The sequence below is a fragment of the Triplophysa dalaica genome, chromosome 10, assembly GCF_015846415.1.
Source record: "Triplophysa dalaica isolate WHDGS20190420 chromosome 10, ASM1584641v1, whole genome shotgun sequence".
Classification (NCBI taxonomy): Eukaryota; Metazoa; Chordata; class Actinopteri; order Cypriniformes; family Nemacheilidae; genus Triplophysa; species Triplophysa dalaica.
In genome coordinates, this window is record NC_079551.1 from 120923 (window position 1) to 146710 (window position 25788).

The following is a 25788-nucleotide window of genomic DNA, read 5'->3' on the forward strand; positions in this document are numbered from 1 at the left end:
TGTTTTTCTGATTCTGACTTCTTTAAACAAACTAAAAATGCAAAGACGACAATACAAAACGCATTGTATTTCATTGGCAATTTTTTTTATGTGTGTGAAGGTCAAATGATTATTGGTTTAGTCGTAACGTTCTTTGTGTTGTGAAGACTAAAGCTTGTTTGAGATTGATCACACGAGTCACTTTAATGTGTAACAAACACAGATTACAAACATCACGCGCTCTCATGCGTCACTAAACATTCAGATACTTTCCCCTGACCTCAAATCACCGTCACTACTAAACATTACCCAGCATGCCGTGTTTCTAAAACAGACATTGTTTCCCAGTACACAAATATTCTATAAAATGTAACCCCAGCCCTGATGAAGAGCCGTACCCCTACAAAACGAACACACAAAACCTGTGAAAAACACAGCAAGCGGGAACACGGAGTCCTCCGAGAAAGTCCAGTAACGTCCTGTCTCACTACACTCAGTAGAAATCCAGTGGACGTCTGTTGTGTAGTGTTGACGTGCGGTTGTGTGTTTGTGTCAGAGTCTGCGAGGGCTCGGGTGGCCATTGTGATAGAGCTTCTGTTTGACGTGCACCACGTTATTTCCAGAATCTTCTGTCCTGCGGGTTTGCAGACGTCTGCGCAGCTCTCGCAGGTTACACACTCGGGACACCCATCGCCATGAGCGCCACAGCTCGCCCTCCGCACCTGAGAGACATCAACAACCAATCACACAGTTTTCTAACTGAATCTGGGGACGTGAGACAGACGGCAGTCTCACCCTCATGTCTGTTGGACCTCCAGAACCTCAGGGCGTAATGAAACGCTCGGTCCAGCCAGAGCAACAGCCAGCTGACACAGAAACCCATCAGAAGACCCAGAACCAGATCCAGCTCCTGTTTGCTCGCGCTGGTACTGGTGGAGGAAGAGACGGTGTCGCCCGAGACGGAGCCCTCGTATGGGATCACATACTCCACACGTTGCCTTCAGGACAGAAACCATCAACAATGTTTGAAAGAGATCTTGTGTGATTTCTCGAAATAACGTCCGTTTGTCAGGTGTGTAATGTTGCCAACGTGTTTTAAACTATCTCACCAATTTTCCACCAAAACTATATTTCTTCACTTAATGAACAAAATAACCAACACTATGCTGTGAAACATCTCTCCTACATCACTTCAGTGCAGTAGGCCTGTGCGATATTGAGGGAAAATGCGATAGTATGCTAAATAATATGATATTCTTTTTCTAAAATCAATTTAAATTGTGTTCAAATATATTTAAAAATATATAATCAACATATATTTCACATTATTTTAGGAAAAAGAAAGCATCGCTTAAACTTCTGAAAGCGAACAGCCACGTTGAACTGTTGCATTAAACAAATCTGACATTTTGTAAACAAATAAAAATAAATAAATTTCGCTTCAGATTGTTGATTGACTTGCGTCAGAGCGCGCGCACGCACGCTATCATATCCCAACATCCGCGTGCCAGATGGATACTATCCGCATCGACCTAAAACTTTGACCATACATGGGTCAATGACGTGACATGTATTTTTTTGTGTCCAAATTCATTATTTTCCTAAAAAGAATTTGAATAAATACATGTCATATATCAAATGGATCTACAATATGTCCTTTATAAGAAACCCTTTTCATTTTATTGAAATTCAATAGATTTTTTGAGTTTTGGTGTTTGAAAGACCAAGAATGTCAGGTGGTGCGACCGTCCGAACATACAAACAGAGAACAAAACTGAGAAATAAATGTTAATTTTCTCAATAAAATTCTTAATAAAATATTTTGGCATGATTTTATGTAAAATTTCTTATATATGAGGGGAAAAATACTCAGTGCTAAATACATTAAATGTATATTATTTTAAATTAATATATGGTCGCACCACCTGACATTTTCTGGGTGGTAAAATCAGAAATCTTGTTTAATAATGAATTAATGCTCCCTAAAATGCTGTAAAACTAATATAAATCAACACAATACATTTTTTTGGACATAAAAATACATTTTCAAACTGTTTTGCTTAAAATATTTATTTTTTCTTCTTGAAAATCTTATTTGTCTTTGACCCACATACATTTTCGAAGAATTAAATAACTCATTTATCGCAAACCATATTTCGATCATTTTTATGTATTGCACAAGCAAGCAACATTGTTTACTGCGGGATAATTGTTGGCTTTCAGTGGCTGCACTTTCTCCTGATAATGTAATCTTTAACAAACCTAGAAATCATTTCTTTACTTATTTTTAACAACATGTGTCCCCACAGACCGTCACACCCTTCACAGGTCTGTCTCTCAGATGCGCGCGCGCGCATTCTCCTCAGCTCTGAAAAGCCGCGAATACGCATGAATTAAAACTAACCCTAACCGTTTCTTTCTTTACTCGATAACTAACAGATATGAGTAAGGCTAAATATATAATTTGCTGATGCTTTAAAACATCACAGAACAGTGAGTTTAACTGTAAAACAGTTAACAGAAAAGCTTGAATGTTCTGAGAGAACCATAAAGCATCGTTTTATTTCGGTTCAGAAAACATTCCGAGCTAACCAAAAACAAACCTGACCACCACTGGGATGTAAGTGTGCTGTAGGTGTCATGTATAGTGTTCATGTAAGTCAGGTGTGGGTTACCTGCCGCACGAGCAGTGACACACGCGCTCGGGTCCGCGCATGCGCGGCAGGATGAAGTTGTGAAATCGGTCCAGAAACGCGTTCATGTCGGACATAAACACGATGGCCTGGAAAACACCAAAACTACTGCCATTTCCCAGAGATCAGTGTTTAACATTGTATTTCAACATGATCGTCCACAGAAACATAAAAATGTGTAATAAAGTTCAGCAGCAGCTCCTCAGCAGGTTCCGCACACATATCTTCTTACCAGAACCAGAACCGCTCCAGTCACCGCCAACATCATTTTCATCACAGTCCGTGGATGACAGACATCATCTTCACAACAGTCCACAGATCATCCTTTTCAAAGCAGTCCATAAATCATAAACACCATCATCACGGTCCACAGATCGTCAACGTCATCTTCATCATAGCAGTCCACGGATCCTTCAGCATCACCTTCCTCACAGGTACAGCACTGATGGGGATGAAAGTGTTATCGGACTGTCAGCATGTCTCACCTGCGGCTCGGGTCTTCTTCTTCATCATGTCTAAAAACACGCGCGTCCGCAGTGCGAGTCCGCCCGCCTTCGTCATAACGCGTCGTGTTTATTTCCACTCGCTCCTGGAGAACGCAGCGAGTCACGCGGTACGCGTCAGATGTGATGTGTAAGTGATCTGATGTTCTGCACGAGTGTATCAGATCTCAGATCAGCCCATTAGCTTAATGAGAAAACCCTGCGTCACACTCATCTGGAATATCAGACCCACGCCGCGCGGGGCTTGATCTTCAACACAAACTCGCAAGAAATACCGTGATCATACCGCGTGCTTTATTTCTACTTTATCGTGGAATCACAGGGTTCGTAACGTTAGGTGTACTTAAGCATTTCTTGCTGAAAAATAAAAACGAAATGAAAATGAAAACATTTCATGATTGTTCTCCATATAGTGGACTTCAACACTTGAAGGTGAAAACGAGTTTCAGTGCAGATTCAAAGGACTTTAAACCTAAACCAGACCATGAATAAAGATCTTAAATACAGAAACCATCACTCATTTAAAATATATATATATATGCTTTAAAAACACAAATGCTCGCCTTGCTCTGTTCTGCGATGTGCGTTCATGACCTCACGTAATACGTAATTACGTTAAAACTTGCACGTTCCAGGCTGCGGCCAAATACCCCCACTTGCGTTCTTGGCCACTTGAGCTCGTGCACGCGACAGGAAGGAAAAGCTCAAGTGTGTCCAATGTCTTAAAAATGCTTAACGCACATTAGCTTGAATACCGCTTCGGAGCGTATCCCATCATGCATCATGTTCCGGTTATGAATCATGAGAATCTCGTGAAATGTCTTTATTTATTCTATGTTAGGCTAACATGTGTTTTTCTTTTGTTTTTTTTGGGTACAGCTGCATTAATACAATACAAATAAAGCGATATAAAAATAAATCTGACTTGACTATATAATTAGATATTACATGTAATTTAGTAGTAAAACGTAGTGTTTCATGAAAACTACAGTTATGTATCTCATAATTAAAAACACCACATAAATCAACGTTATATGATTGCACTTAATAAGGAGAAAAATCCAGCAATGTTTTCATCAAAAACCTTCATTTCATTTCCACTAAAGAAACAAACACATAAACATCTTGAATGACATGACGGTGAGTAAATGATCATCATTTCTTTTGAAAGTGTCATCTCCTTTAGCGCTTTTCTGTGGGTCTCCACTGGTAATGTGTTGGGTTCTATTGGTGGGATGTTTTTTGATGGATGTGCACAAACAAAACACGATTAAATTCCACTGGAAAACGACCCAAAGCACACAACATTAAACAAGTGTTAAAATGGTACTCGACTAATTATTCCCATGAGTTAGTTTCAGTGGTTTGATGTTTGGTACCAGCAATATTTTAAGATCACCTTGCACATTTCTCAAAGTACTACAATTCCAAGTAAAATAAATTCCTGTACACACAATAGCATTGATACCAAACCATTCAATATCATGTTCTGACACAGCAATAGAAAAACATCAGGATGACTTGAGTTTTGATTGACTTGAGTTTATTCATTCACTCATTCGCTCTCTTATAGCGCAATATTTACAAGAATAATATCAGGCACTCTGGGCTGCTTCAGGTACAATTAAAGAAACGTCCTTTCATTTACAAAATTAAAGAAAACTAAACACTTAAGCCCAATGTTTCAAGTCTCATGTTTAAATAACTGAAATAAATTCATGAGAAATTCAAAAGATAGGATCACATCCAGAGTTAAACATCAGGAGCTTAAAGCTCTCCAAACACAAACCAGTCTCAACCATACCCTGGACGTCTGAGGGGTTTTCTTGTACTGAACACAGATCGGCTCGAATCTGACACTAAACCACATTCAGCCTAGAGCCGTCCTGAGTCCACATCATTTGCTGGAATCATTCACCTAACGGACCAATCACACGCCGTGATGTGGCAGAAATCAATGATCAATGTTTCTCTCCAGACGGCATGCAGAGACAGACGTTGACCGTAAACAGAAGGACAGAGAGAGAGAGAATCTCTCGCCCGGACTGCTTATATATGTTTGTGTGTGTGTATCACGTGACTGTGCATGTAAATGAGGGGTTGTCATGCCTTTTCTCTGCTGCCATGGCAACAAGCCTGAGTGTGTTCAGATCGAGGGGGCTGAATGTGTGTGTCAGTAGAAACAGACGGTGTGTAGGAACGGTCTGTGGCTTTTCTCCTCGAACTCCTGCAGAAGTTCATCGATTTCATTCTCCATATCATCGGTGTGTTGAATCTGAAACAGCAGAACAGAAACCTTCAAAAACACCAAAGGGTTCAGTGCACTGACCACCGACACGCAAACAAACATCACACGCCAAGTCACTGAATTCAACACCAGGGTCACACGGAGCTCCAGCACTTGGGGTTTAATACTCACACACTGGCAGAGCTCACAGATGAGAAACGCTCCCAGCGTGGCTTCCTCATGATTGTCCTGAATGTCCACGTTTATGACATGAACCGACTGGAAGGTTTCCTGCTCACGAGAGTTCAGATCTGACAGAGAGAGAGAGACATCAATATCACACAGAGAGAGAGAGAGAGAGACGAAGAGAGAGAGGGGGGGGAGAGAGAGAGAGACATATAGACAGACACACACAGAGAGAGAGGGGGAGAAAGAGAGAGAGACACATAGACAGACAGAGAGGGGGGAGAGAGAGAGAGCGGGAGAGACCGAGAGTTCGAGAGAGAGATGATGTTGAGATGGAAGTGTCGCTCACCCTCCAGCACCTGATCATAAACTCTCTCTTCACACGTGACGACCAGGTCAAACTGATCCTTGCAGCTCTGGAACCGCTCCGGTCGAACTTTAATGCGCTTGTTGCGTTCTAACATGTGTAGGATGCCATTCTGTGTGTATCTGAAGAGTTCAGGAGGTCAAGGAAAACAAAACACGCAGACAAAAATAAAGCAACACACACACAGTACGTTTGCGTAGGGTTAATGATGACACTTCTTTCTCTGGTGAGGTCACAACACAAGAACCCTACTGCCCTCTACTGGTGGACATGCGCCTGTCAACAGAACAAAGCACAACCACAAAACATCTCCATCACACTACTGTCCATCTCATCACATGAGAGAATACGAGCATGGTCTCTATTAACTCACTGTGTCCTGATGAAAGTGTGTTGCATATCACTGCACACACATGTATGAATAATAAACAACACGCTTTAGTGGATACGTGTTCTCTGTGCATGTGAACACATGATGTTGTCACGATGAAGCACACAGTTTGATGCTGAACCCACAGTCACAGTAATTCACATCAACACCACAAACATCCCATAATGGGTTGAGTTAGGGTTCAATCATGAAGTCGTCCTCCTGTTTTATTAATAAACTGAGGGGGGTGTCAATGTGATTTTCTGTGCTCAGCTGAGCTAAACATGCGTTGAATGTTCCTTCAAAGAACAAAATCTCTCTTCTGTAAACATCAATTTAGCTTAAAAAAATAATAATGAGGTAAACCAATGTTGCAAAATGTTTTGATTAAAGTGTATAGAAAACAATTTACAACCTAAATTCAGCGCTCATGCAGGTCTGAACAAAACTATAAAGCATTGTAAAGTCAAAAGAGAAATATAAGAAACAAAAGTTTAAATTCATAATTCAAATTAAGGATTGAGTTTCTTAAACTCACTGTGATTAGAATCTCTATCATAACTAACCTTCTCAATAGATTTAATATATATTTTGCAGTAAGTGCTCACACACAAACACATTAAATCCATAAACGACACTATCTGGTGATGAAACGATTGCTTCTGTTAACCCTACCGGTAATACTTTAAAACACAAGTGTATTTGTCAACATTAGTTCATGTTAATTAATGCATTTCCTGACACATATCTTAAAACAAAAGTTGTATCTGATACCAACATGAATTATTAATACTGTTCATTATTAGTTTACGTTATTTACTAACGCTAACAAACACGATCTGATCATAGAGTGTTACCAAACTAACTAAATTAATTCAAGATGGTTTTCCCAACAGTTAAGATCTTTGCACATACAGTCTCAACATTTCGTATGCATTCTTTCGTATGTGGCACTCACTTGTAGGGTGTCTCTGAATAATCAAAACGCCTCTCTTAATGCTTGCTATGGATGTAAAAACGCAGAAAATCAAACACAGTCTGAGCGGTTTTATGACGAAAACATTGGAGGCGGTGTGTAAGTGTGATTGACACAACGTGAGGTCATTTTATTTTTTAACATGCGCAAATTTCGGACTCAATGTGCAATGGCCTTAAATCTTGATACCTCGACAGCGCCTAAAGTTGAGTTTTAAGGTGCAAGTTTGGTGTACGCAAGATGTTTGCCCGTGAATCACTCAGTGACCCACTTCTGTGTGAAACTGATGAATCTGTGACCTAAAAACAACATTCTGTGCACGATTTTTGCTGAAAACAATCAAAAAACGAGACTTGAAATCCTGTCAACGGACGGTCTTTGTCTTATTACTCACCGGACATGAATGTCAAACAAATATGAGTTTCTTTCTTTCTTCAGAACACAACAGAAGATATTTTGAAGAATGTTGATTATCCAACAACACTGAACACCATTGACTTCCATTGTGTGAACAATAAATCTCTTCTGTTGTGTTCCACTGAAGAAAAGAGTCACATTCACACGAGAGAGAATAATGATGTTTTGACCCAACTCTCCCTAATCTTAATTTCCCAATGATTATATGTTGAACAAAAGCAGTCGGTCTATGAAGCAGTTTAGTTGTGTTTTCCTCACATCAGAAAAAAGAAGAATCACAGTTTTTAAATCTCTAACTTTGGTTTGGTTGCTCTCTAAACTCCTCATGTCATCTGTCACATGACAAGAGTTCGGTTTAGACCCCATCTCTACGTCACAGGGTTTGTCTGTTAACCTGAATGTGTTGCTGTGGCGCACAGGTAACACAGGTGTGTGTATCTAGGGATACAGGTCCTTGTCTTTGCGGACCAAATCGTTGTACATCTGCTCATAAGTGGTTTTAAAGTCATAAATGTTGGGTTTGTCCGGAGCCGGTCCAGGAAGTTTCACATGAGTCCCCGTGCCGAAGGACCGCACGTCAAACCCTCGCTTGCTGTAAAGATAACAGAGAGAGACAATGAAACACATGACAGAGTATCACATCATCAGCAGAAACTTCCTTCCTGAAGTCCAGACATATACACTAATAATGTACTGTGGTGATATACCATGTTTTAGAAAACGTGTTACCGTGGTATTCTACTTAAAAGTCTCGTCTAAATACTGTAGATTTATATATTTGTTTTGACTATCTTGTAGCACCACATCACTTTGTGAGGGCATCATTTCAGAAATTATTTCCAATAATTGTTTCCCTGACTGGTTTATTCCAGAACGTTCTGGTTTTTTTCGCGTCAGACGGTTAAAATAAAAATGCACGTTGGTTTTTCCTCCGTGTTTCTGGACGAAGTGAGTTTATTCTCTTTAAAAGATTCTCGTGGTCGGTTCGCAAGATACAGAAGGACGCGTTTATAACTGAAGCGGTGAGGTGGACGTCAGCCCGGGCGCTCGTGCGGCTCGTTTGTTCCGGGTCGTTACCTCAGGATGTTGTGCGCTTCCATACTGCGGTTCTGGTTGCTGGAGCACACGACCGCGACACGCAGTGGATCGACCGGCATGACTATCTAAAGTTTGACGGGGTTCGAGAGGGTCGACGCGAGCTCGACTCGACGATTCTGCTCCGATCCGCTGACGGTAGAAAATGGCGGATGAGCTGCGCAGCTGCTTAAATGACGTCACAAGACGAGGCGGGGAGAGGGGGCGGGGCGTCGGCGAAGGGCTAAATAATAAAATACGGTTTGTCTATTATCATTACAACTTAAAACCGTGTAGTATATATCATATTTTATCTGTTAGTAAGTAGGCTACATCATTTTTATAATCTTTAATATCAATCAACATGAAGAAAGCTCATATTTGAAGAGTTAGGTTCCAAAATGAGATTCACTTTTTCAAAAATCGTATTTTTTTCAATTGTTCATTTTCATTAATATCAATCAAACTGCAGTTGGTTTGTTTTGATTTACTGCATTATAACTAAAAAATACAGAATAACACAACAAAACACAATAAAAACATGATAATTAAAAACATAGAGTTATCAATTTTTGAAACAAACTCTTAATTTTGTCATGTTGGGTAAACTACTCTAAAAAAGTAATGAATCACTAGTTACTGATGACATGTTCAATAGTGTCATTAGATTACTGTACAAATCACTCTCTCTCAAAGTATTTAGTTACTTATTACTTATGACTTTCTATATCCTACATTACCTTTCATCAGTTCAGTGATTCAATGATAGACGTGAAACGGCTTCTTTAATTCATTCAAGTAAATAATATTAAACTACATAAAGTAATATTATTAACTGAACAAAGTATTACAAATGAGAAATTACACATTAAAGCACGGTGTTTAAAGTTAGACTTTGAATATTGATGTCAATTCAACGATTACACACACATATATTACACACAGTATTTAGTTTAATTACATCAAAAGTAACTGTAATTAAATTATAGAAAAAATAAGAGCAATCCCTTACTTTACTTTTTCAAGGGAAAATTAATTAAATTACAGTAACTAATTACTTAGTAACTAGGTACACCCACAACGTTTTTTTTACTAATTAAAACTAATAATCCACAACAAGTTCGTTATTAAATTAATCCTTTTATTGACACAAAAGTTTTGTAATACAGAGGAATTAAAGCACAGTATTGAAATGACCATCCGGTCACCCAGTTCTCATTTTGGTGAATATTACTCTATAATTCGTGAGAGTTGTGTGAAGATAAGGCATAATGTAAATTATTGGGTAAGACACACACACAACATTACAGTACAAAACTGCACAGCATCCCTTTAAGAAAGTAAAGCAGCTTGTCCTCCTCACTAAAGCCTAAACCCACACAAAGTCGTCATGTTCGCTTTTACAGACCAGAAGAAATATTCGTCTAACTATAAGTGTAGATATCACAGAGTGCACGGTTTTTCTGGTGAATGACATGATTAAACGAGAGAAGAAGTGAGTGTGTGGCTGTGTTCAGAATATCATCCTGCTGTACTGTACCACATTATTGCTGCTGTTCACATAAAATACACAGATTTCACCAAATGTGCCGTACGTAATAGTTTCACATTTCAAGTGCAAAGAACAAAACTCATATCAACCATTTTTCAGACTGACTGTCTCTGGAAATGTCAATTGACGTCATGTGACCTCCAGACACGTAAAGATAAGTCCATTATACTGTAACTGTGTAATAAACAAAGATAAAGGTTAAGAATGAAAAATAAGCCACTTGATAAAACGATGAGATGGTGTTTGAATGATGAAATGTTTCACTGCGCAGTTAACAGTTCTGCATTCTGAACACAGCCTGTATGTTTGTGTAGATGACGAGCACCTCAGGAACAGTGTCGCAGTTTTACATGAATCCTGCATTTCATGTGTGATCCTGAGCTCTAGGACACAAGTGTGTGTTTGTGTGTTTCACAGGTGTGTGTGTAAGTGTGATCTGTGCGAATGCTGCGCGCTGAGCGTGTGTTGTGGATTCATGATGTTTTCTGTGATGTACGCCACCAGGAGACAGATGATGACCAGCATCACGCAGATGGCCCCGCCCACTGTTGTCATGGCGATGACGATGTCCTGCATCCCGTTGGGCGCGAGGTTGAACTCCACGCAGGCTGCGGGCCGTTCGGCGGCGTAGGGCCGCACGCAGAGGCGGTAGGGGGCATCCGCGTGCAGTTCATCGAGTAAATAATCCCTGCAGCTGCTGCCTAAATGCACCCCGGCGCATTCAAACTGTGCGTAGCTGCCGTTCCACCAGCAGCTGAGCCTGAAGCCGCCCGTCTGACCCGGGCTCTTTGGTGGGGCGCTGGAGTCCTGGGGCGCGTGTCCCGGTACGGTCCACTGAATGAACACGCTGCTGTTGGACAGAACATTGGCTGTCAGTTGCCCGTCGGGTGACCTCACCTGGCGACACGAAGAGACGGGGCATCTAAAGTCGGACAGGGTGTACCGGAAACACAGACGCCCCGGGTCACCCGCGCTCAGGATGCGGTACGCGCACAGTGGCCCAATTTCAGAGCCCAATGATGGCCTCGCTCTGGCAGTGCTGCTGTCGTCCTGTAGCTTTGGTATCAGCTCGATGTTTGATTTATTGAGTTCCGGAGTGTCTGTGTTTATCGACCTATTCATATTATCACCGTCGGCGGTTTCATATGGCGAAGAACGGACGGTCCGGTTCGGTAAAGCTAAACTCGCGGTGCTGACACACATCAGAAGAGCACAGCAGCGGACGAGATCCGATCCCTGACGGCGTGACATGTCTGATCTAACGGCTTTATATATTCAGACACGACCGACAGATGCGCGGAATAACGGCGCGCGTGCCGCCGCCATCACACCGGTGCGCGAGACGACCTGCAGAAAAACAGAAAGAAACAAATGAACGAACCGAACCAGAATCATGCAGCGACACAACAACACTATCACACGAACAAGTGTCGCACACACAAATAGCGTTTTATTGTTAAGCATAAAACAGAAACTGAATGAAGGATTTTACCTCAGGATGACGAGATCAACGTCCGCTTCAGCCGCCGATCGAGAACGAGCATCTGAGTGTGTGTGCGCGCGCGCGCATGTGTGTGTGTGTGTGCACTGTTAACTATTATTATTAGTTCACACATTTTAGTGCAGCAGGTCTACGTGATGTTCGTTATTTGTTTCTATTCATGTTTTCTGACTGACTAAAACTGATTTTGACATGACAAGAGAGAAACACGAAAAGCATGAACATTTATATAGAATAAAGTTTGAATTAACAAAGCATGAAGGAATAATGATATAGATATGATCAAAAGATGAATCCAGAGATGATGTAATAAATACATTTACTCATCACTTACAGATTGAAATGCTGAAGTCAGTGATTAGTGGTCCAAACATACGCACGCGCTCGTCTGTGGAGGATTGAATCAGCGTCTTAGTGTCAGAAAAGTGCAGCATCAGAAAGTTTAATAAAGTCTCCAGAGTGCACGAGCCTCAATACATCTTTATCAGCCCTTTACACACACATATGGAGAGAGAGAGAGAGAGAGAGAGAGTGTGTGAGAGTGAGTGAGAGAGAGAGAGAGAGAGAGAGAGAGAGAGAGATAGAGAGAGAGAGAGAGAGAGAGAGAGAGAGGGAGAGAGTGTGTGAGAGTGAGTGAGAGAGAGAGAGAGAGAGAGAGATAGAGAGAGAGAGAGAGAGAGAGAGAGGGAGAGAGAGAGTGAGACAGATGGGGTCTTTATTGGGGGCATCCCTACCCCTAACCCATTAATGAAACTAAACACAGACAAACTTCAATGAAAAATGTAAATGAAACATAGAATGATTAATTGAATGGCTCGGCTATAGTGAACTGAACCAATCAGCTTTCAGGACCGTGTGTGTGTGGATTAATATTGTGATTTGACTATCACTGAAGCGTTTCATAATCGATTAAAGATTAAAATCCCAGCAGCGTCAGAATGATTGAGAAGTGCTGAGTGCCGGACGATTGAATGAAATCAAGCCTGAAACACAGAGAGTTCAACCCCACTGAAGCGTACAGAGTGACAAAGTGCACTTGAGCATGTGAGTTTATATAAAGAAAACATCAATGAACACAAAACACAGCAAGATGGACAGAGCAGACAGACAGGTGTGAGGACACGACATGTCTGAGGTTCTCACTGTAGACGCCATCCTCTTCGGCCTGCTGGTCTTCTCAGGAATTATCGGAAATATTCTGGTCATCTATGTGGTGAGATTGAACAAATATGAGAATGTTTCCTTCAATAATACCGTTGAGAGACATTCAATCATTAAATATGTCACAAGTTTCATTTTGGTTCGTTTTGACTAGGGCTGTCAAACGATTAATCCCATCCAGAATAAAGGTTTGTGTTTACATCAAATATATTTGTGTACTGTGCATATTCATTTTGTATTTATATACACATACTTGTATATACATTTTGAAATATTTAAATGTATTAATTTATATTTTTATTAAATATATGCATTTATGTGTATGTGGTCATAAATACAAAATGAATATGCACAGTACACAGACATATATTGCGTAAACACAAACTTTTATTCTGGATGTGATTAATCACAATTATTCGTTTGACAGGCGTAGTTTTGACAGAATATTTTCGATCGTCATACACATGAAAATGAATAAAATGTTAACCTGACACTTAAAAGATCTTGCGAGACCATTTTCAAAGTTTTCATTTTTATTCTGTGCGCTGCCTTCACTCTCAATATCTTCACTTGTCGTCTGTATTTTCTAGGTGTTTCAGTGTGCGAAAGAAACCGCCACCCGTCATTTGCCCCCATCCGACACCATCCTGGTCAATCTGTGCCTGGCAAACCTGCTGACATCCATTTTCCGGACGGTTCCGATCTTCGTGTCTGATCTGGGTCTGGAGGTGTCGCTGTCGCCCGGCTGGTGTCGTGTGTTTATGCTCCTGTGGGTGTGGTGGCGGGCGGTGGGCTGCTGGGTCACTCTCGCCCTCAGCGCCTTTCACTGCGCCACCTTGCGCCGCCAGCACGTCACCATGGGCCAGCATGGACACCAGAAGGAGCGCAGGCGGGTGTGGGCCACTCTGGGCGTGGTTTGGGGCGTTAACCTGCTGTTCTCAATCCCAGCCCTCGTGTACACCACCCACGTGACTGGGAACGCCACGGTGGAGTTGATGGTGATCAGTTGCACCACGCGCCCGCTGCTGGGTTGCGTTTGGGAGTTTCCCACTGAGCAGCAGGGCTCCGCGTTCGCCTCGACGTCTCTGGCGCTGAACGAGGTCATGCCGCTCATTTTAATGGTGGCCACCAACTTTGCGACCCTACACTCGCTGGCCAAGCACATCAGGGCAGTCACGGCGGGCGGAGTCACCGCTTCGGGGGATTCAGACAGACATACGTCCAGTGAGAGGAAGGCGGGTCACGTGATCATGGCTCTGGTCGCACTCTTTGTGGGCTGTTGGGTGCTGCAGGTGGCCGCAGTGACGTACTACAACCACAACGGTGGGCTGCACACTGAAGGACTGCTGACCGTCGCTCATTTCTCGGCTTCACTCTTCGTGGGGTTCAGTCCACTGGTGGTGGCGCTCGGACACGGAAAACTGCGCAAGAGAATCAGTGTCATGATACAGTATTGGGCTCAATGGATCAAACGCCCGGAAGAGAAACACCCGGAAACAAGAAAACAGACAGCGGCTACACCGAAAGACACGTCTGCTAAAACAGAACACACAGGGAAGAAATGATTAGTGTTTGATTGCATTTTTTTTTAAATTCTTAAACACTTCTTAAATACAGATCTTATTTTTTGAACTGAAAAGGATCTTGTTTTACAAATGCTTTTAAATTAAATAAAAATCATGTTTGGTCATCTGCATTACATTCATTTCTTCATGTGAGAAACTAACATGATGTTTGACTGCTTATACTCCACTTTAAAGAGTTTTATTCATCTGGATGTTAAAATATTTCCTGGTATTTCATTCATGGTGAAGTATAACTGAAACACATCACTGCAACATCATGATCAGCTCAACACAACATTGTCGATTTGAGTCATTCAGGACTGAATGCAGGTTAAGCTGTACACAACTGCTGAGCGAATTCAACCCCAAATGTGTTTATGTCATGACAGGAGAATTAATCAAGCACTGTAACACAATGAATCACACACACAAACCAAGTGTTCATTTCAATCCCATTGACTGTACAGTCATTTATTGAGAAAAACAAACAAACCCAAAGCTCTATCGTAAAAAGATTTCAATCAAACAAAGGCAAACAGTAAACTCTGGCTATCCGTGAAGTTTCTCTGTCCAGAAGAGGAGAGACTTTATGAACGCTCGGAGTCTCCGGTGTCCCACGGCGAGGACAATGGGCGACAGCGCGATGAAGCTCATGTTAGCAAAGCGAGCCACGATAAGCAGAAACTCCGTGGATGATCCGCGGTTATAGTTGAAGTAGTTGACAGAGATGATGTTGGTGCCCCATGAGGCGATGAAGAGAATATTGAGTGCCAGAATCACCTGACACAAACAAACAGAAGTTTCTATTATCAATCAAATGAGCAGGGGTACCGCAGGGTTCGGTTCTGAGGCCGTGCTCACCTTAGCCGCCCGTCTCTCAGCAGGGATTCGGCTTATGACCGGTGCATCTTGAGTCTTGTCAGAGTTCCGTGCGCGTCCGTGAGCGAACAGAGTCAGCAGAGAGCCGAGGTTAGTGAAGTTCATCAGGAAGATGGGAATGCCCTCGTGCATCACCATGGAGGAGGTGGCAAAAGCCAAGCCGCTGTAAGCTGTCGGAAAATCCCAGATGCAGCCCATCAACGGGCGAGTCGTGCTGCTTACCAACATCAACGTCTGCAGGTCAAGGGTGAAATTAAAAAGATGTATTTTGAGATGCATTCAACACAGAAGAAATCGGAGCACAAAGATGAACAGACTGACCTCAGTGGAGTTTTGTCCCCCGTTCTTCGAGAAGATAAAGGCTGGAATGGCATAAATGAAATTGAGACTCCAGATGAAGATGAAGCCCAGGATGAGAGATGACGGAGGTCCACGCGGTCCGTGCAGTTTCACCACAGGTGGGGCGACTCGACGCAGAGTTTGAAAGTGAAACGCACTGAGAAAGAACGTTGACCAAACGTTTGCAGAGCGCAACCAAACCCAGAGGCCCATCATGAAATGACACAAGTCTCTGTTGAGGAAAATCTGCGAGAAGACACAGTTCAAGTTTATAGCATGAGCAGAATGACACAATGAATAAACGTTGACCTCCATTTGACTACTAGAATGAAGATGATTCTACTGTACCTCAATAACCAGGTCAGACACCATCACAACAGTGTTTCTCACCAAGGACACCATCAGGTTGGATAGAGCCATGTTGACCAGAATCATGTCAGACGATCGGACGACTCCAGGATCCCGAAGAATGCTTTCCCCGACCACACCGATGACGATGGCATTACCCACGTTCCCCAGCAGCACCAGTAAGATGTAGACGGTGATGTAGAGAGGAGATGAAGTTATACGCTGAGTGATGCTGACGGGTTTGTATACGGAGCCCATGATTCACCTGATCTTTCGCCCGATGACTTCAAAATGTCTTCAGAACTGAACGACTGACTCTATGAAAGATCTCAGCGATGCTGTCCCGGTACCTCCCACCCCGACCTCAAACCCCCCTTTGTCACCACGGTAACCAAATAAATCTGAAGAGAAGACATCATCAGCTCTGTTTGTTGTAGGTGGAGATATGAAGAGCAGAGAGATTCCACCAGAGATATGAGATAAACCAGCTGAAGATGCGTTTGAACACATGAGGGACGATTAACCCCAGAAGACTCATTAAACGTTCACTTGCTAGCGGCTGAATTCATTATCAAACCCACAGAGTGTCTCAACAACCCAGAATCAATGACTGCTTTTAATAAAGAGATTATAAAGATAATGCTTGTAGGGGTTATTAGGGTCAATATATAATTGTGGGAGATTTTGAGTTTGAATAATTCTGGGAAAAAATATATTTATTTACAAAATATTATTATCTTCCCTGATAAATCATCCCTGAAATATTTTGTTTTTAGTCATTGCCAAGCTCAGGCATAATTGATTTCAGATATTTAGTTTTAAAAACAAGAAGTTTACTCATTATTTGGTCAACTATGTTACGGACAAAACCTATAAGTTTTAACTTAAAGTAAATGGCAGACATTTAAAAAAATCATTACTCTTGGAAGAATATTTGTCCATTTACCTACCTTTTCAATTAAAATACCCAATTAATTAAGAAAATACACATTTTGTTCAATTGAAACCCCAAATTTCAAGTACTGAAGTAACCGGTCTGTATATTTTGTTTCCAAACTGCTTGATTCATGATAATTTTTTTAATGAAATTATGCTGAGGTATATATTTGACAGCTACTCAGTTTCTAAATACTTACTTGGAGATTAGGGAACCATTGAAATACATATATTTTTTTAAAAACATAATGGTAACTTAATTGACAGCCCAGTATCATAGTTGACAAAAGCAACATAGTTGACTGGACATGACAAAGTAGGATGATGTATTTAACAAAAAGAATCCTAAACTATATTAATTATTATATGTTAGCTAATCTTTTATTGCATTTAATCAAGACCTGTTAAATATTTCATGACATAAAGGAGAAATACAGACGCACATCAGTTTACAAGGATCAATCACAACTTTATTAACAAGCACATATATCATAAGAATGATATCCTAACATAGAAAACAACAACAACAAAAGTATCAAAAACAGCACTTACACAAAAATTCCACCATGTAAACATTTTGAAAATCTTGTTTGTGGAATGAAATACAGTAGTGCATTGTATTAAACAAAAAATAATAGTGCACTGCAATAAATAGCAATAACCAAATAGTGTTTTATTCTGTTGGTTAACAGAATAAGTGTGCTGCCTTGGAATAAAAAAATTAATAGTGCAAACAGTTGTATCTCAAAAACATTCATATGTCAGAACCCAAGTAAAACTTTGGCATAGCCTCCAACTTCCAGGCACCCATGAAACCGGCGGAGACAGAACAAACTCCCCATTTTCTAACCCAAGAACATGGCCAATTATGGTTTGTTTTTCAATGACTTTGTCAAGCTCAATCAAGTAATCTTTGAGTGTGTGTGTGTGTGTGTGTGTGTGTGTGTGTGTGCATGTCCTTAGCCATGAAGATATGATTTGGCAATATCTTCCCACACATCTCTTTTTATTTCAACATGACGTGCTGTCACATGCTGTGGGGCAGGGATCAACCTGAGCACATCCTCAAATGGATACCAGTGTGCATCCTCTCGCATAGGCCAGTAGTAACGATTGTGTCCCACTCTGTGCATGCACTTAACATGAACATGTGTCTCACTCACTTCAACAATGGTTCCAGGGTAAACCTCATCGTCATATCTGATGACACACCACTGACCAACAATGTCATCTCTATCCCACTGTACTTCAAGGTCTGGTTGTCCTCGGTGCAATGCAGGAACAGCAGAGTTGACTTTGAAGTCGAAGGCCTGAGCTTGGTAACACTGACATTGCAGAATCTGCCTTGTTGAACACAGGCAGCTCACATCACGGTATGTCAGTTTCCCTGGTGTTTGCGTGATGACCTGGTGAATCCGCATAGTGCATGGTACAGCGGGGAGTCGTTGTGGCATCTGCTGTATGGCCTTTTCCACTGTAGCCTCTTCAATGTAGAAGATCTTGACAGCTGTATTGGTGTTTACCAATGCATTGAAAAGATGTTTAGCAGTGGAAATGTCTTCACCTTGGCTCACCAATCTGTCAGCTGTTCTCTTCAGAAGGCCTCCTACCCCATCGGGGGCACCCTTTCCGTGGCTGGCCTCAAAAAAGTTCCAAGTGCCCGCAGTGAAGCCCTGGTTGTACAATTCCGTTGTGAACATGTAAAAGTTGCCCTTCTGCCTGTATTGTGAGCAGGGACCATCACTGAAAAAGTGGATAATTGACACTGTTGGGCATGTTTCCTTGAGATGTTTAAGTACTGGGGAGAGGTGTGCCCATATGGCAGGTGGACCCTTTTCTTTGCATGGCGAAATTGTTGTGAAGCACAAGTGGTCTTCCTCACCACCAATGTAGAGGACCCCTGTATGAAGAGTTGCTTGTTGATGAGAAGAGGCAAAATGGACAGCTTGAATCTCTTTGTGAAACTTGCAAGAGTAGTTCTCAGAGAAATCAATGTGTATGAGGCATTCATTACTCTTCATGTTCTTTTTCAATTCCCTGTAGTAGTTAAACTGGGTCTTGATGTTGAACAAGTGCCTTTTGAACTTTTTGAGCTGTTTCTGGAAAGTCTCAATCAGGTCCTCCAAAGAACTCTCCATTTCCCTCTTCACAGTGATATTCACAGGCAACTTTTCTTTGCTGTCACCACTTTTCTTCTCTCTGAGGACAGTTTCAGTTGTCCACTGCACACAAGAAACTTGGGTTTGACCATCATAGCCAGACTGAATCTTGAGGTCTTGTAGTTTGCAGTTCTTGCATTCCGCATACATGCATGGTTTAAATGTTGGATTACAGCAAGTTTCCTCAGCAAGAGATTCCAACTCTGTTCTCTCCAGAAGTTTAAGTCCATGAAGTTTCTCCACGATAAATTCCAAGTTTTCATGCACCTTACATAGACACGTATCTCTGTCTGCAATGGTTGGATGGACTACCCAGTATGGGCGCATTCGGCAGAAGAGTGTATAGGAAAGTTTGCTAGAGACGTTTTCCAGCAGGAGGTTTTTCATGGTGTCAGTCATAAACCGCTTCTGCATTTTTACTTTTCCCTTTGTTACGGTCTGCTTTTTACCTGCTGTTGAACGACTTGCGTCATCCCTGGTGTAAAAGGCAACAACCTGGTCTTGCAGTTTTGAGTGTGTGGATATGTATTTCTTCCTGGCAAAACAGGCTATTTCGTCCCCATTTGTGTTCACATTCTTGCAGTATCGTTTGGCTGAGACACCCAGTGTGTCATGAATGATTTTCTGGAACCTGTATTTTTTCAATATTTTTCCAGATACGATTCTGGCGATTAGGTTCCTGGTCTTTTCTTTTGCTGCACACTGAAATTTTTGTTTGAGGCTTTTCAAAAGTGCATGATGATAGACCAGTGTTCTCCGCACATCATTACTGACTGGACTTGTTCCGAGCATCCTTTTTGTTCTTTTGCTAGGAGAGTCAACACTGCACAGTAGCCGTTCATAGCGCTTACGGTATTTGTCTGATGTTTTTGTTTGAGCTTTAAGCTTTTCCTTGAGTTTGTGATTCTCAATGTATATTTTCTGGTACCGTCTTCTTCTAGTCCTTCTTCCTTGTATTCTCTGTCTGAAATTATATGAGGACATTTTTTTATTATTTTTTAACATTGCAGGTGTCACTTAAAGCATTTGAAATGAATTGTCACCATGCCACCATGTAATTTTGCATTTTAATCTAACATTATAATCTAACAAGTACTTTTTCATGAGACATTGTTCTGTTTAAGGTACTTTCTACATAGCCTGCCTACATAGTTCTGTTTGAGGTTCTTTTAACATAACCTTCTAACCTTCCTGGTTGTGGAACTGGTTGTTCCTCGCTGTCAGGACTAAGTGGTGGGGTAACAATAGCAGAAGCCTGTTTCTTTCTGCGTCTGCTCTGTTCCTGGGCTCTTCTCCAGGCCTTTCTCTTTGCACGTTTTTCCCTCTCACTCTGTTCACATATGGGCTTATAGTATGCACCTTGCTCCCTCTTTTCTCTCCATTTCTGCCGGCCTTTTGCCAAGTATGCCTCCCTTTTTGCAGGATCAGCATCTCGCCGTGCACGGTAACGGCGCTGCTTTTCTGCAGCAGATAATCGTGGCATTTGCCTGAAAACAAGTTTACTTTTATAATATTTATTACAAAGTATTTTATAGTAACTGTACAATTAGAATATTAAATGAACTCCTGAAAACTATAAGAACATGTCATGAAAGTCAACTATGTTACTCTTGGTCAACTAAGTTACATTTGCAGAGTAACATAGGTGACTGGTAACCTAGTTGACATTTTTGCTGTTTTTAGGGATAAAATCAAAATGATTGCCTAGCACCAGACACCACATGGCATTTTACGGAGAGGTTCTTCTAAATATTATATGTACAACTGAGTAAAATTGAAATTCAAAGTTATTTATGAATTCATTGTAGTAATATTGTTGACATATGATAATTACACATTTGCCCCAAGCACTACTTTAGGTGAAATAACTGAAAATGTGGAGGGATAACATACCTTGGAGTCTTGCTAGTTTTCTCTTCAGGAGGAAATGACATCATGTAGAGCAGGTCATGTGATTTGGAAAACACACTCTTCCTTGAGGGGTGTATTTGCTATGGATAACTTAGATGACAGCGACTTCTCGGACACATATTTAATTTGTCAATTTCTATTGAAAATGTGACATATTGCCCAAAAAGACACATTCTTCACAATTACCTCAACTTAATGTAAATAAAATAATTAAAACTGTTTTTGAATAAGTTTTTAAAATGTTTTTTTAGGTAATGAGATTGTGGTTGTAATTCATTTCGGACGGTTATTTAGTTGACATTTTAGGGATATCTAGTAAATTTTTATAAATAAATGATTATTTCCATAATAATTAACTATGGAGTTTGTAAAGACAAGATCATGAAGAAAACTGAAGACTTTTAAATTTTTATTTTAATAAGCATGTTTGCGAGATAAATCTCATGGACATGAAAACTCCCTCAATTATATATTGACCCATTAAATTATGTCAAACTTTATTAGATGAACAGTTATTAAAAAAAAACAATAACAGTATTAAACAAATCAATATCTTCCCTCCCCTACTCATGTAAACATTTAACCCAGATGTCAGATGTATGAAATGAGTCACACACAATGAGCAAAAAGATGAACCCTTTCACACAGGTACAGGTTTAGGTCCCCACCGGGATTTAAAAACAAGTCCACAAACACACAGATCACTAGAGTGCACAGCTTGTCATTCTTGTGTATGTAGAGACACTAGAGCATCATCCTAAATACACATCTGCAAATGTACACCAACGAATTCACACTAGAGTGTAATCTAGACTGACGATATGCATGAAAGAGTTCAATTCTGATCCTACACATATCACACATTTACATCATTCATCTACTAAAGCAGTGGTTCTCAACATTGACCCGCGAGATCCATTTTCCTGACGAGTTTAGCCCGAACTCTGATATAAAACACCTGAACAAACTGCCCAGAGTCTTTAGGAATACACGTGTTCAATTTAATGCGGCGCTGCGCAAATCTATCATCGTATGACATTAAGTACCGCGAGAGCGATTCAAGTGCAGATTTCTCGGTACACATTTGATTCGCTCTCGCGGTATTTAACGCGATAACCCAAACAATCTGCGCAGACCAACATCAAATTGAACGCGTCTGTTCCTGACGTCTCCGATTAGCCTCTTCAGGTGTTTTATCAGAGTAAAGAAAAAATTGACGTTACAATATAGAAAACAACGTTCTGTCATTATTTATTCCCCCTCGTGTCGTTGTACATCAGTGGGACACAACGGAAGATATTTTGAGAAATGCCACAGTGGTTTTGTGTCCATGGAGTTCAGTGTTTCTCTTTAAAATCTCTGAAGAAAGACACGCGGCATGACGTGAGGATGAGTAAATGACGACAGAATTCTCAGTTTTGTCTGTTTAAATGGAGCTTGTAATAGTTGGTCACTAGATGTCAGTAGACACACAGGACAACAGCTCAGTGCTCCAGACATGTGAAGAGTGATCGGACAGATGTCTCAAACACACACAGAATTCCTTCAGGATCAAACGAGGTCATCTGCTGTGTCACAGAATCTCAAGATCGACAGAAAATGCAACTTTTTTAAAGATCAAATTCTAACGTTATACACATAATCACAGTCAAGTTATTTTCTTGATTCAGAAAAAAGTCTTTGCTATTCAAAGGCTTCCTCTTGTGTGTCAGACGACACGAGACAGGAGTGACTTGATGAACGCTCGGAGTCTCCGGTGTCCCACGGCGAGGACGATGGGCGACAGGGCGATGAAGGTGATGTTGCCGATGCGAGCCACGACAAGCAGAAACTCAGCGGATGATCCGCGGTTATAGTTGAAGTAGTTGACAGAGATGATGCTGGTGCCCCATGAGGCGATGAAGAGAATATTGAGTGCCAGAATCACCTGACACAAACACACACACACATCAAGTCTAGTGTTCGATAGCTCATCAGCTGCTTTTGTCGGTGTGAATCATGCGAGCGGCTGTGCTCACCTTAGCCGCACGTCTCTCGGCAGGGATCCGGATGATGATTGGTGCATCCTGAGTCTTGTGAGCGGCGCTCCGTGTCATTCCGTGGGAATAGAGCGTCAGCAGGGATCCCACATTAGTGATACTCATCAGGAAGATGGGAATGCTCTCGTGTATCACCATGGAGGAGGTGGCGAAGACCAAGCCGCTGTAAGTGGATGGAAAGTCCCAAACGCAACCCAACAGCGGTCGAGTCGTGCTGCTCACCAACATCAATGACTGGAGAGAGACAGAAGTCAAAGGTCAAATCAAGACGATGGTACATTTGGTCTGTTGGTTCTAAGAGCAGGACGGACCTCGGTGGAGTTCTCGTCTCCGTTTTTGGAGAAAGTAAACGCTGGGATGGAGTAGAGGAGATTGAGACTCCAGATGAGGAAGAAGCAGAGGATGAGGGATTTGGGAAGCTTGCGGGGGCCGTGCAGGTTGACCATAGGTGGAGCGACCCGGCGAAGAGTTTGAAAATGAAACGCGCTGAGAAAGAATGTCGACCAAACGTTCGCAGAGCGCAACCAAACCCAGACGCCCATCATGAAACGACACCAGCCTTTATTCAGGAAAATCTGTGATAAAAGACATGAAGAACGATAGAAAAAGAGCAGATTCACGCTGAGATGTCTGACTTACACAGAAATGGGTGGTGAATTATTTCTGAACGAATATCACGTCACACACAGTTCTTCAGTCAAACATTGAACCTAAGACTTCCCGTTCATCAAACTGACTCTTGTTGAAGACGCTTTCAGGTGTTTTAAAGAAGTACTTCACTTTCTAAATAAATGTTGATGATCATTTACTCACCCTCATGTCATTCAAGATGTTTATGTGTTTGTTTCTTTAATGGAAAAGAAATGAAGGTTTTTGATGAAAACATTGCAGGTTTTTCTCCATATCGTGGACTTCAGTGGACTCCAAATGCAGAGTTAGTGTTTACAAGTTTTCAACGTAAATACGCATTTTGTGTTGTCATGAAAGCGCATCGCAGAACAGAGCTAGGAGAGCATTTACATATACATATAAAAGCATATACATTTTTATTTTTTAAATGAGTGATGGTTTCTGTAGATAAGAGCTCTATTCATGGTCTGCTTTAAAGTCCTTTGAATCTGCACTGAAACTGTTATTTTCACCTTCAAGTGTTTAGAGTCCATTGAAGTCCACTATATGGAGAACAATCATGAAATGTTTTCATCAAAAACCTTCATTTGTTTTCCACTAAAGAAACGAACACAAACATCTTGGATGACATGAGGGTGAGTAAATGATCATCAACATTTCTTTTGAAAGTGAACTACTCTCTTTATGATCTTTCTAAGTTTATTTGATGTTTCCATCACACAGATCTGAGATCTCAGAGGGACTTTGCTGCCTTTGGCTCTACATATAATCTCTTTCATAAAGATTCTCAGCTGGAGTTTATAGAATCTGGTGAATGTAAATTTTAAAATCTTAAGATTCATGTGTGCTGATCCAGAGAGTCTGATTTAGACTTAATTTGTTGGATCAGTGTAAAATAGACTCTTGTAGACTTTTTTGTCATGTGGATTTTGAGGCAGAGAATGTGTTTCTTTATCACTTCGTTCATCCTGATTCTTTCACCCATTTATCCAGCCAAGAAACCAACGATCATCCATCCTTCTATCCAACAAATCAACAATCTATCTATCCATCCATCCATCCATCAATTCTTTGATCATACCTCTATTCCCAGGTCAGACACCACCAGAAGAGAGTTTCTCACCAACGACACCATTAGGTTGGAGAAAGCCATGTTGACCAGAATGACATCGGCGCTGCGGATGACTCCTTGACTCCACAAAATGCTTTCTCCGACCACACCGATGACCGTGGCATTACCCAGGTTCCCCAGCAGCACCAGTAAGATGTAGAAGGTGATGTATAGAGGAGATGAAACCATACGCTGAGCAGAGTTCACGGGTTTGCCCGTAGCGGCCATGACTCACCTGAAAACCAATCGATTGGCTGCTGGAAGTCTTTTTGACGCTTTATGAAGCTTCTCTCGGAGCGTTCTCTGTGACGTCTCACTGATCTCAAACCCTCCATCACCATGGTTACCCAACACATTTCAACAACATCTGCTCCATCCTGGCCCTCGTGTGGCAGGAGAACATGCCGTGAATGGCCAGCGAGATTCCACCGGAGATCTTCATGCATTAGGACACAAGTGCTGAACAAGCATTTTCACACACGGACAAATAATTAACCCCACCAGACTCATTAATCCTGGACTTGTTAGCAGCTCAACTCATTAGCAAAGACACCACAGCACCAGGTTTCTCATCAGAACACATGTTATGGCCTGTCCTCCGCTTACAGATGACATCATTTACTAACCACTCAGTTTGAAATATGGGTTAAAAATAAAAATGTATATACTTTAACTTTATATACTTTCTATGTATGAAGAGTTTATTTCCAAAGAGATAAAACAATAAAAAATCAATTATGTTTGTTATCATGTTTTTATTGTGTTTTTTAGCTGAATTTTTTAGTTATGCCTTAAATCAAAACAAAGCAACTGAAGTGTGATGGATATTAATTGGAATGCACAATAAAAAAACAAGATTTTTCAA

The 25788-nt window shown here is 41.2% G+C and overlaps 7 protein-coding genes across 7 annotated transcripts; 1 reads left to right on the forward strand and 6 right to left on the reverse strand.

The window, feature by feature from the left end:
• Positions 1-128: 128 nt before the first annotated feature.
• On the reverse strand, positions 129-3849 carry tmem240b (transmembrane protein 240b). Its single transcript, XM_056759356.1, has 4 exons — positions 2905-3849; positions 2655-2761; positions 775-977; positions 129-701 (listed from the first exon to the last, which is right to left on the reverse strand). Exons 1-4 carry the CDS (start codon positions 2944-2946, stop codon positions 532-534), a joined length of 522 nt encoding a protein of 173 aa, XP_056615334.1. The 5' UTR covers positions 2947-3849; the 3' UTR covers positions 129-531.
• Positions 3850-4696: 847 nt separating this feature from the next.
• On the reverse strand, positions 4697-8973 carry ssu72 (SSU72 homolog, RNA polymerase II CTD phosphatase). Its single transcript, XM_056759723.1, has 5 exons — positions 8796-8973; positions 8167-8310; positions 5938-6077; positions 5595-5713; positions 4697-5450 (listed from the first exon to the last, which is right to left on the reverse strand). The coding sequence occupies exons 1-5, from the start codon at positions 8873-8875 to the stop codon at positions 5349-5351; spliced, it is 585 nt and encodes a 194-aa protein (XP_056615701.1). The 5' UTR covers positions 8876-8973; the 3' UTR covers positions 4697-5348.
• A 961-nt stretch (positions 8974-9934) lies between these two features.
• Positions 9935-11912, reverse strand: fndc10 (fibronectin type III domain containing 10). The gene is made up of 2 exons (XM_056759267.1): positions 11837-11912; positions 9935-11691 (listed from the first exon to the last, which is right to left on the reverse strand). The coding sequence occupies exon 2, from the start codon at positions 11593-11595 to the stop codon at positions 10756-10758; it is 840 nt and encodes a 279-aa protein (XP_056615245.1). The 5' UTR covers positions 11596-11691; positions 11837-11912; the 3' UTR covers positions 9935-10755.
• A 636-nt stretch (positions 11913-12548) lies between these two features.
• On the forward strand, positions 12549-14600 carry LOC130430295 (olfactory receptor class A-like protein 4). Its single transcript, XM_056759339.1, has 2 exons — positions 12549-13058; positions 13597-14600. The coding sequence occupies exons 1-2, from the start codon at positions 12972-12974 to the stop codon at positions 14569-14571; spliced, it is 1062 nt and encodes a 353-aa protein (XP_056615317.1). The 5' UTR covers positions 12549-12971; the 3' UTR covers positions 14572-14600.
• Positions 14601-15120: 520 nt separating this feature from the next.
• Positions 15121-16395, reverse strand: LOC130429814 (olfactory receptor class A-like protein 4). Its single transcript, XM_056758631.1, has 4 exons — positions 16138-16395; positions 15772-16035; positions 15433-15684; positions 15121-15351 (listed from the first exon to the last, which is right to left on the reverse strand). The coding sequence occupies exons 1-4, from the start codon at positions 16393-16395 to the stop codon at positions 15121-15123; spliced, it is 1005 nt and encodes a 334-aa protein (XP_056614609.1).
• Positions 16396-17677: 1282 nt separating this feature from the next.
• LOC130430322 (uncharacterized) lies at positions 17678-20971 on the reverse strand. The gene is made up of 2 exons (XM_056759380.1): positions 20420-20971; positions 17678-20196 (listed from the first exon to the last, which is right to left on the reverse strand). The coding sequence occupies exons 1-2, from the start codon at positions 20713-20715 to the stop codon at positions 18033-18035; spliced, it is 2460 nt and encodes an 819-aa protein (XP_056615358.1). The 5' UTR covers positions 20716-20971; the 3' UTR covers positions 17678-18032.
• A 1499-nt stretch (positions 20972-22470) lies between these two features.
• On the reverse strand, positions 22471-25405 carry LOC130430287 (olfactory receptor class A-like protein 4). The gene is made up of 4 exons (XM_056759328.1): positions 24894-25405; positions 23494-23757; positions 23162-23416; positions 22471-23070 (listed from the first exon to the last, which is right to left on the reverse strand). The coding sequence occupies exons 1-4, from the start codon at positions 25149-25151 to the stop codon at positions 22852-22854; spliced, it is 996 nt and encodes a 331-aa protein (XP_056615306.1). The 5' UTR covers positions 25152-25405; the 3' UTR covers positions 22471-22851.
• Between the last annotated feature and the right edge of the window lie 383 nt (positions 25406-25788).

Excerpts from the sequence above, each read along its gene's own strand:
- LOC130430287 (XM_056759328.1), bottom strand. The coding sequence starts at position 25,151 with ATGGCCGCTACGGGCAAACCCGTGAACTCTGCTCAGCGTATGGTTTCA. Across the intron at positions 23,417-23,493 it reads GAGACGAGAACTCCACCGAG|TCATTGATGTTGGTGAGCAG; the intron begins GTCCGTCCTGCT and ends GTCTCTCTCCAG. Across the intron at positions 23,071-23,161 it reads CCGAGAGACGTGCGGCTAAG|GTGATTCTGGCACTCAATAT; the intron begins GTGAGCACAGCC and ends TGTTTGTGTCAG.
- LOC130429814 (XM_056758631.1), bottom strand. The coding sequence starts at position 16,395 with ATGGGCTCCGTATACAAACCCGTCAGCATCACTCAGCGTATAACTTCA. Across the intron at positions 15,685-15,771 it reads GGGGACAAAACTCCACTGAG|ACGTTGATGTTGGTAAGCAG; the intron begins GTCAGTCTGTTC and ends CTTGACCTGCAG. Across the intron at positions 15,352-15,432 it reads CTGAGAGACGGGCGGCTAAG|GTGATTCTGGCACTCAATAT; the intron begins GTGAGCACGGCC and ends TGTTTGTGTCAG.
- LOC130430322 (XM_056759380.1), bottom strand. The coding sequence starts at position 20,715 with ATGCCACGATTATCTGCTGCAGAAAAGCAGCGCCGTTACCGTGCACGG. Across the intron at positions 20,197-20,419 it reads CCAGTTCCACAACCAGGAAG|ACAGAGAATACAAGGAAGAA; the intron begins GTTAGAAGGTTA and ends ATATAATTTCAG.
- tmem240b (XM_056759356.1), bottom strand. The coding sequence starts at position 2,946 with ATGAAAATGATGTTGGCGGTGACTGGAGCGGTTCTGGTTCTG. Across the intron at positions 978-2,654 it reads TGTCACTGCTCGTGCGGCAG|GCAACGTGTGGAGTATGTGA; the intron begins GTAACCCACACC and ends TCTGTCCTGAAG. Across the intron at positions 702-774 it reads GAGGTCCAACAGACATGAGG|GTGCGGAGGGCGAGCTGTGG; the intron begins GTGAGACTGCCG and ends GATGTCTCTCAG.
- LOC130430295 (XM_056759339.1), top strand. The coding sequence starts at position 12,972 with ATGTCTGAGGTTCTCACTGTAGACGCCATCCTCTTCGGCCTGCTGGTC. Across the intron at positions 13,059-13,596 it reads ATATTCTGGTCATCTATGTG|GTGTTTCAGTGTGCGAAAGA; the intron begins GTGAGATTGAAC and ends TGTATTTTCTAG.
- fndc10 (XM_056759267.1), bottom strand. The coding sequence starts at position 11,595 with ATGTCACGCCGTCAGGGATCGGATCTCGTCCGCTGCTGTGCTCTTCTG.
- ssu72 (XM_056759723.1), bottom strand. The coding sequence starts at position 8,875 with ATGCCGGTCGATCCACTGCGTGTCGCGGTCGTGTGCTCCAGCAACCAG. Across the intron at positions 5,714-5,937 it reads TTATGATCAGGTGCTGGAGG|ATCTGAACTCTCGTGAGCAG; the intron begins GTGAGCGACACT and ends TCTCTCTGTCAG. Across the intron at positions 5,451-5,594 it reads TCTGTGAGCTCTGCCAGTGT|ATTCAACACACCGATGATAT; the intron begins GTGAGTATTAAA and ends CTGCTGTTTCAG.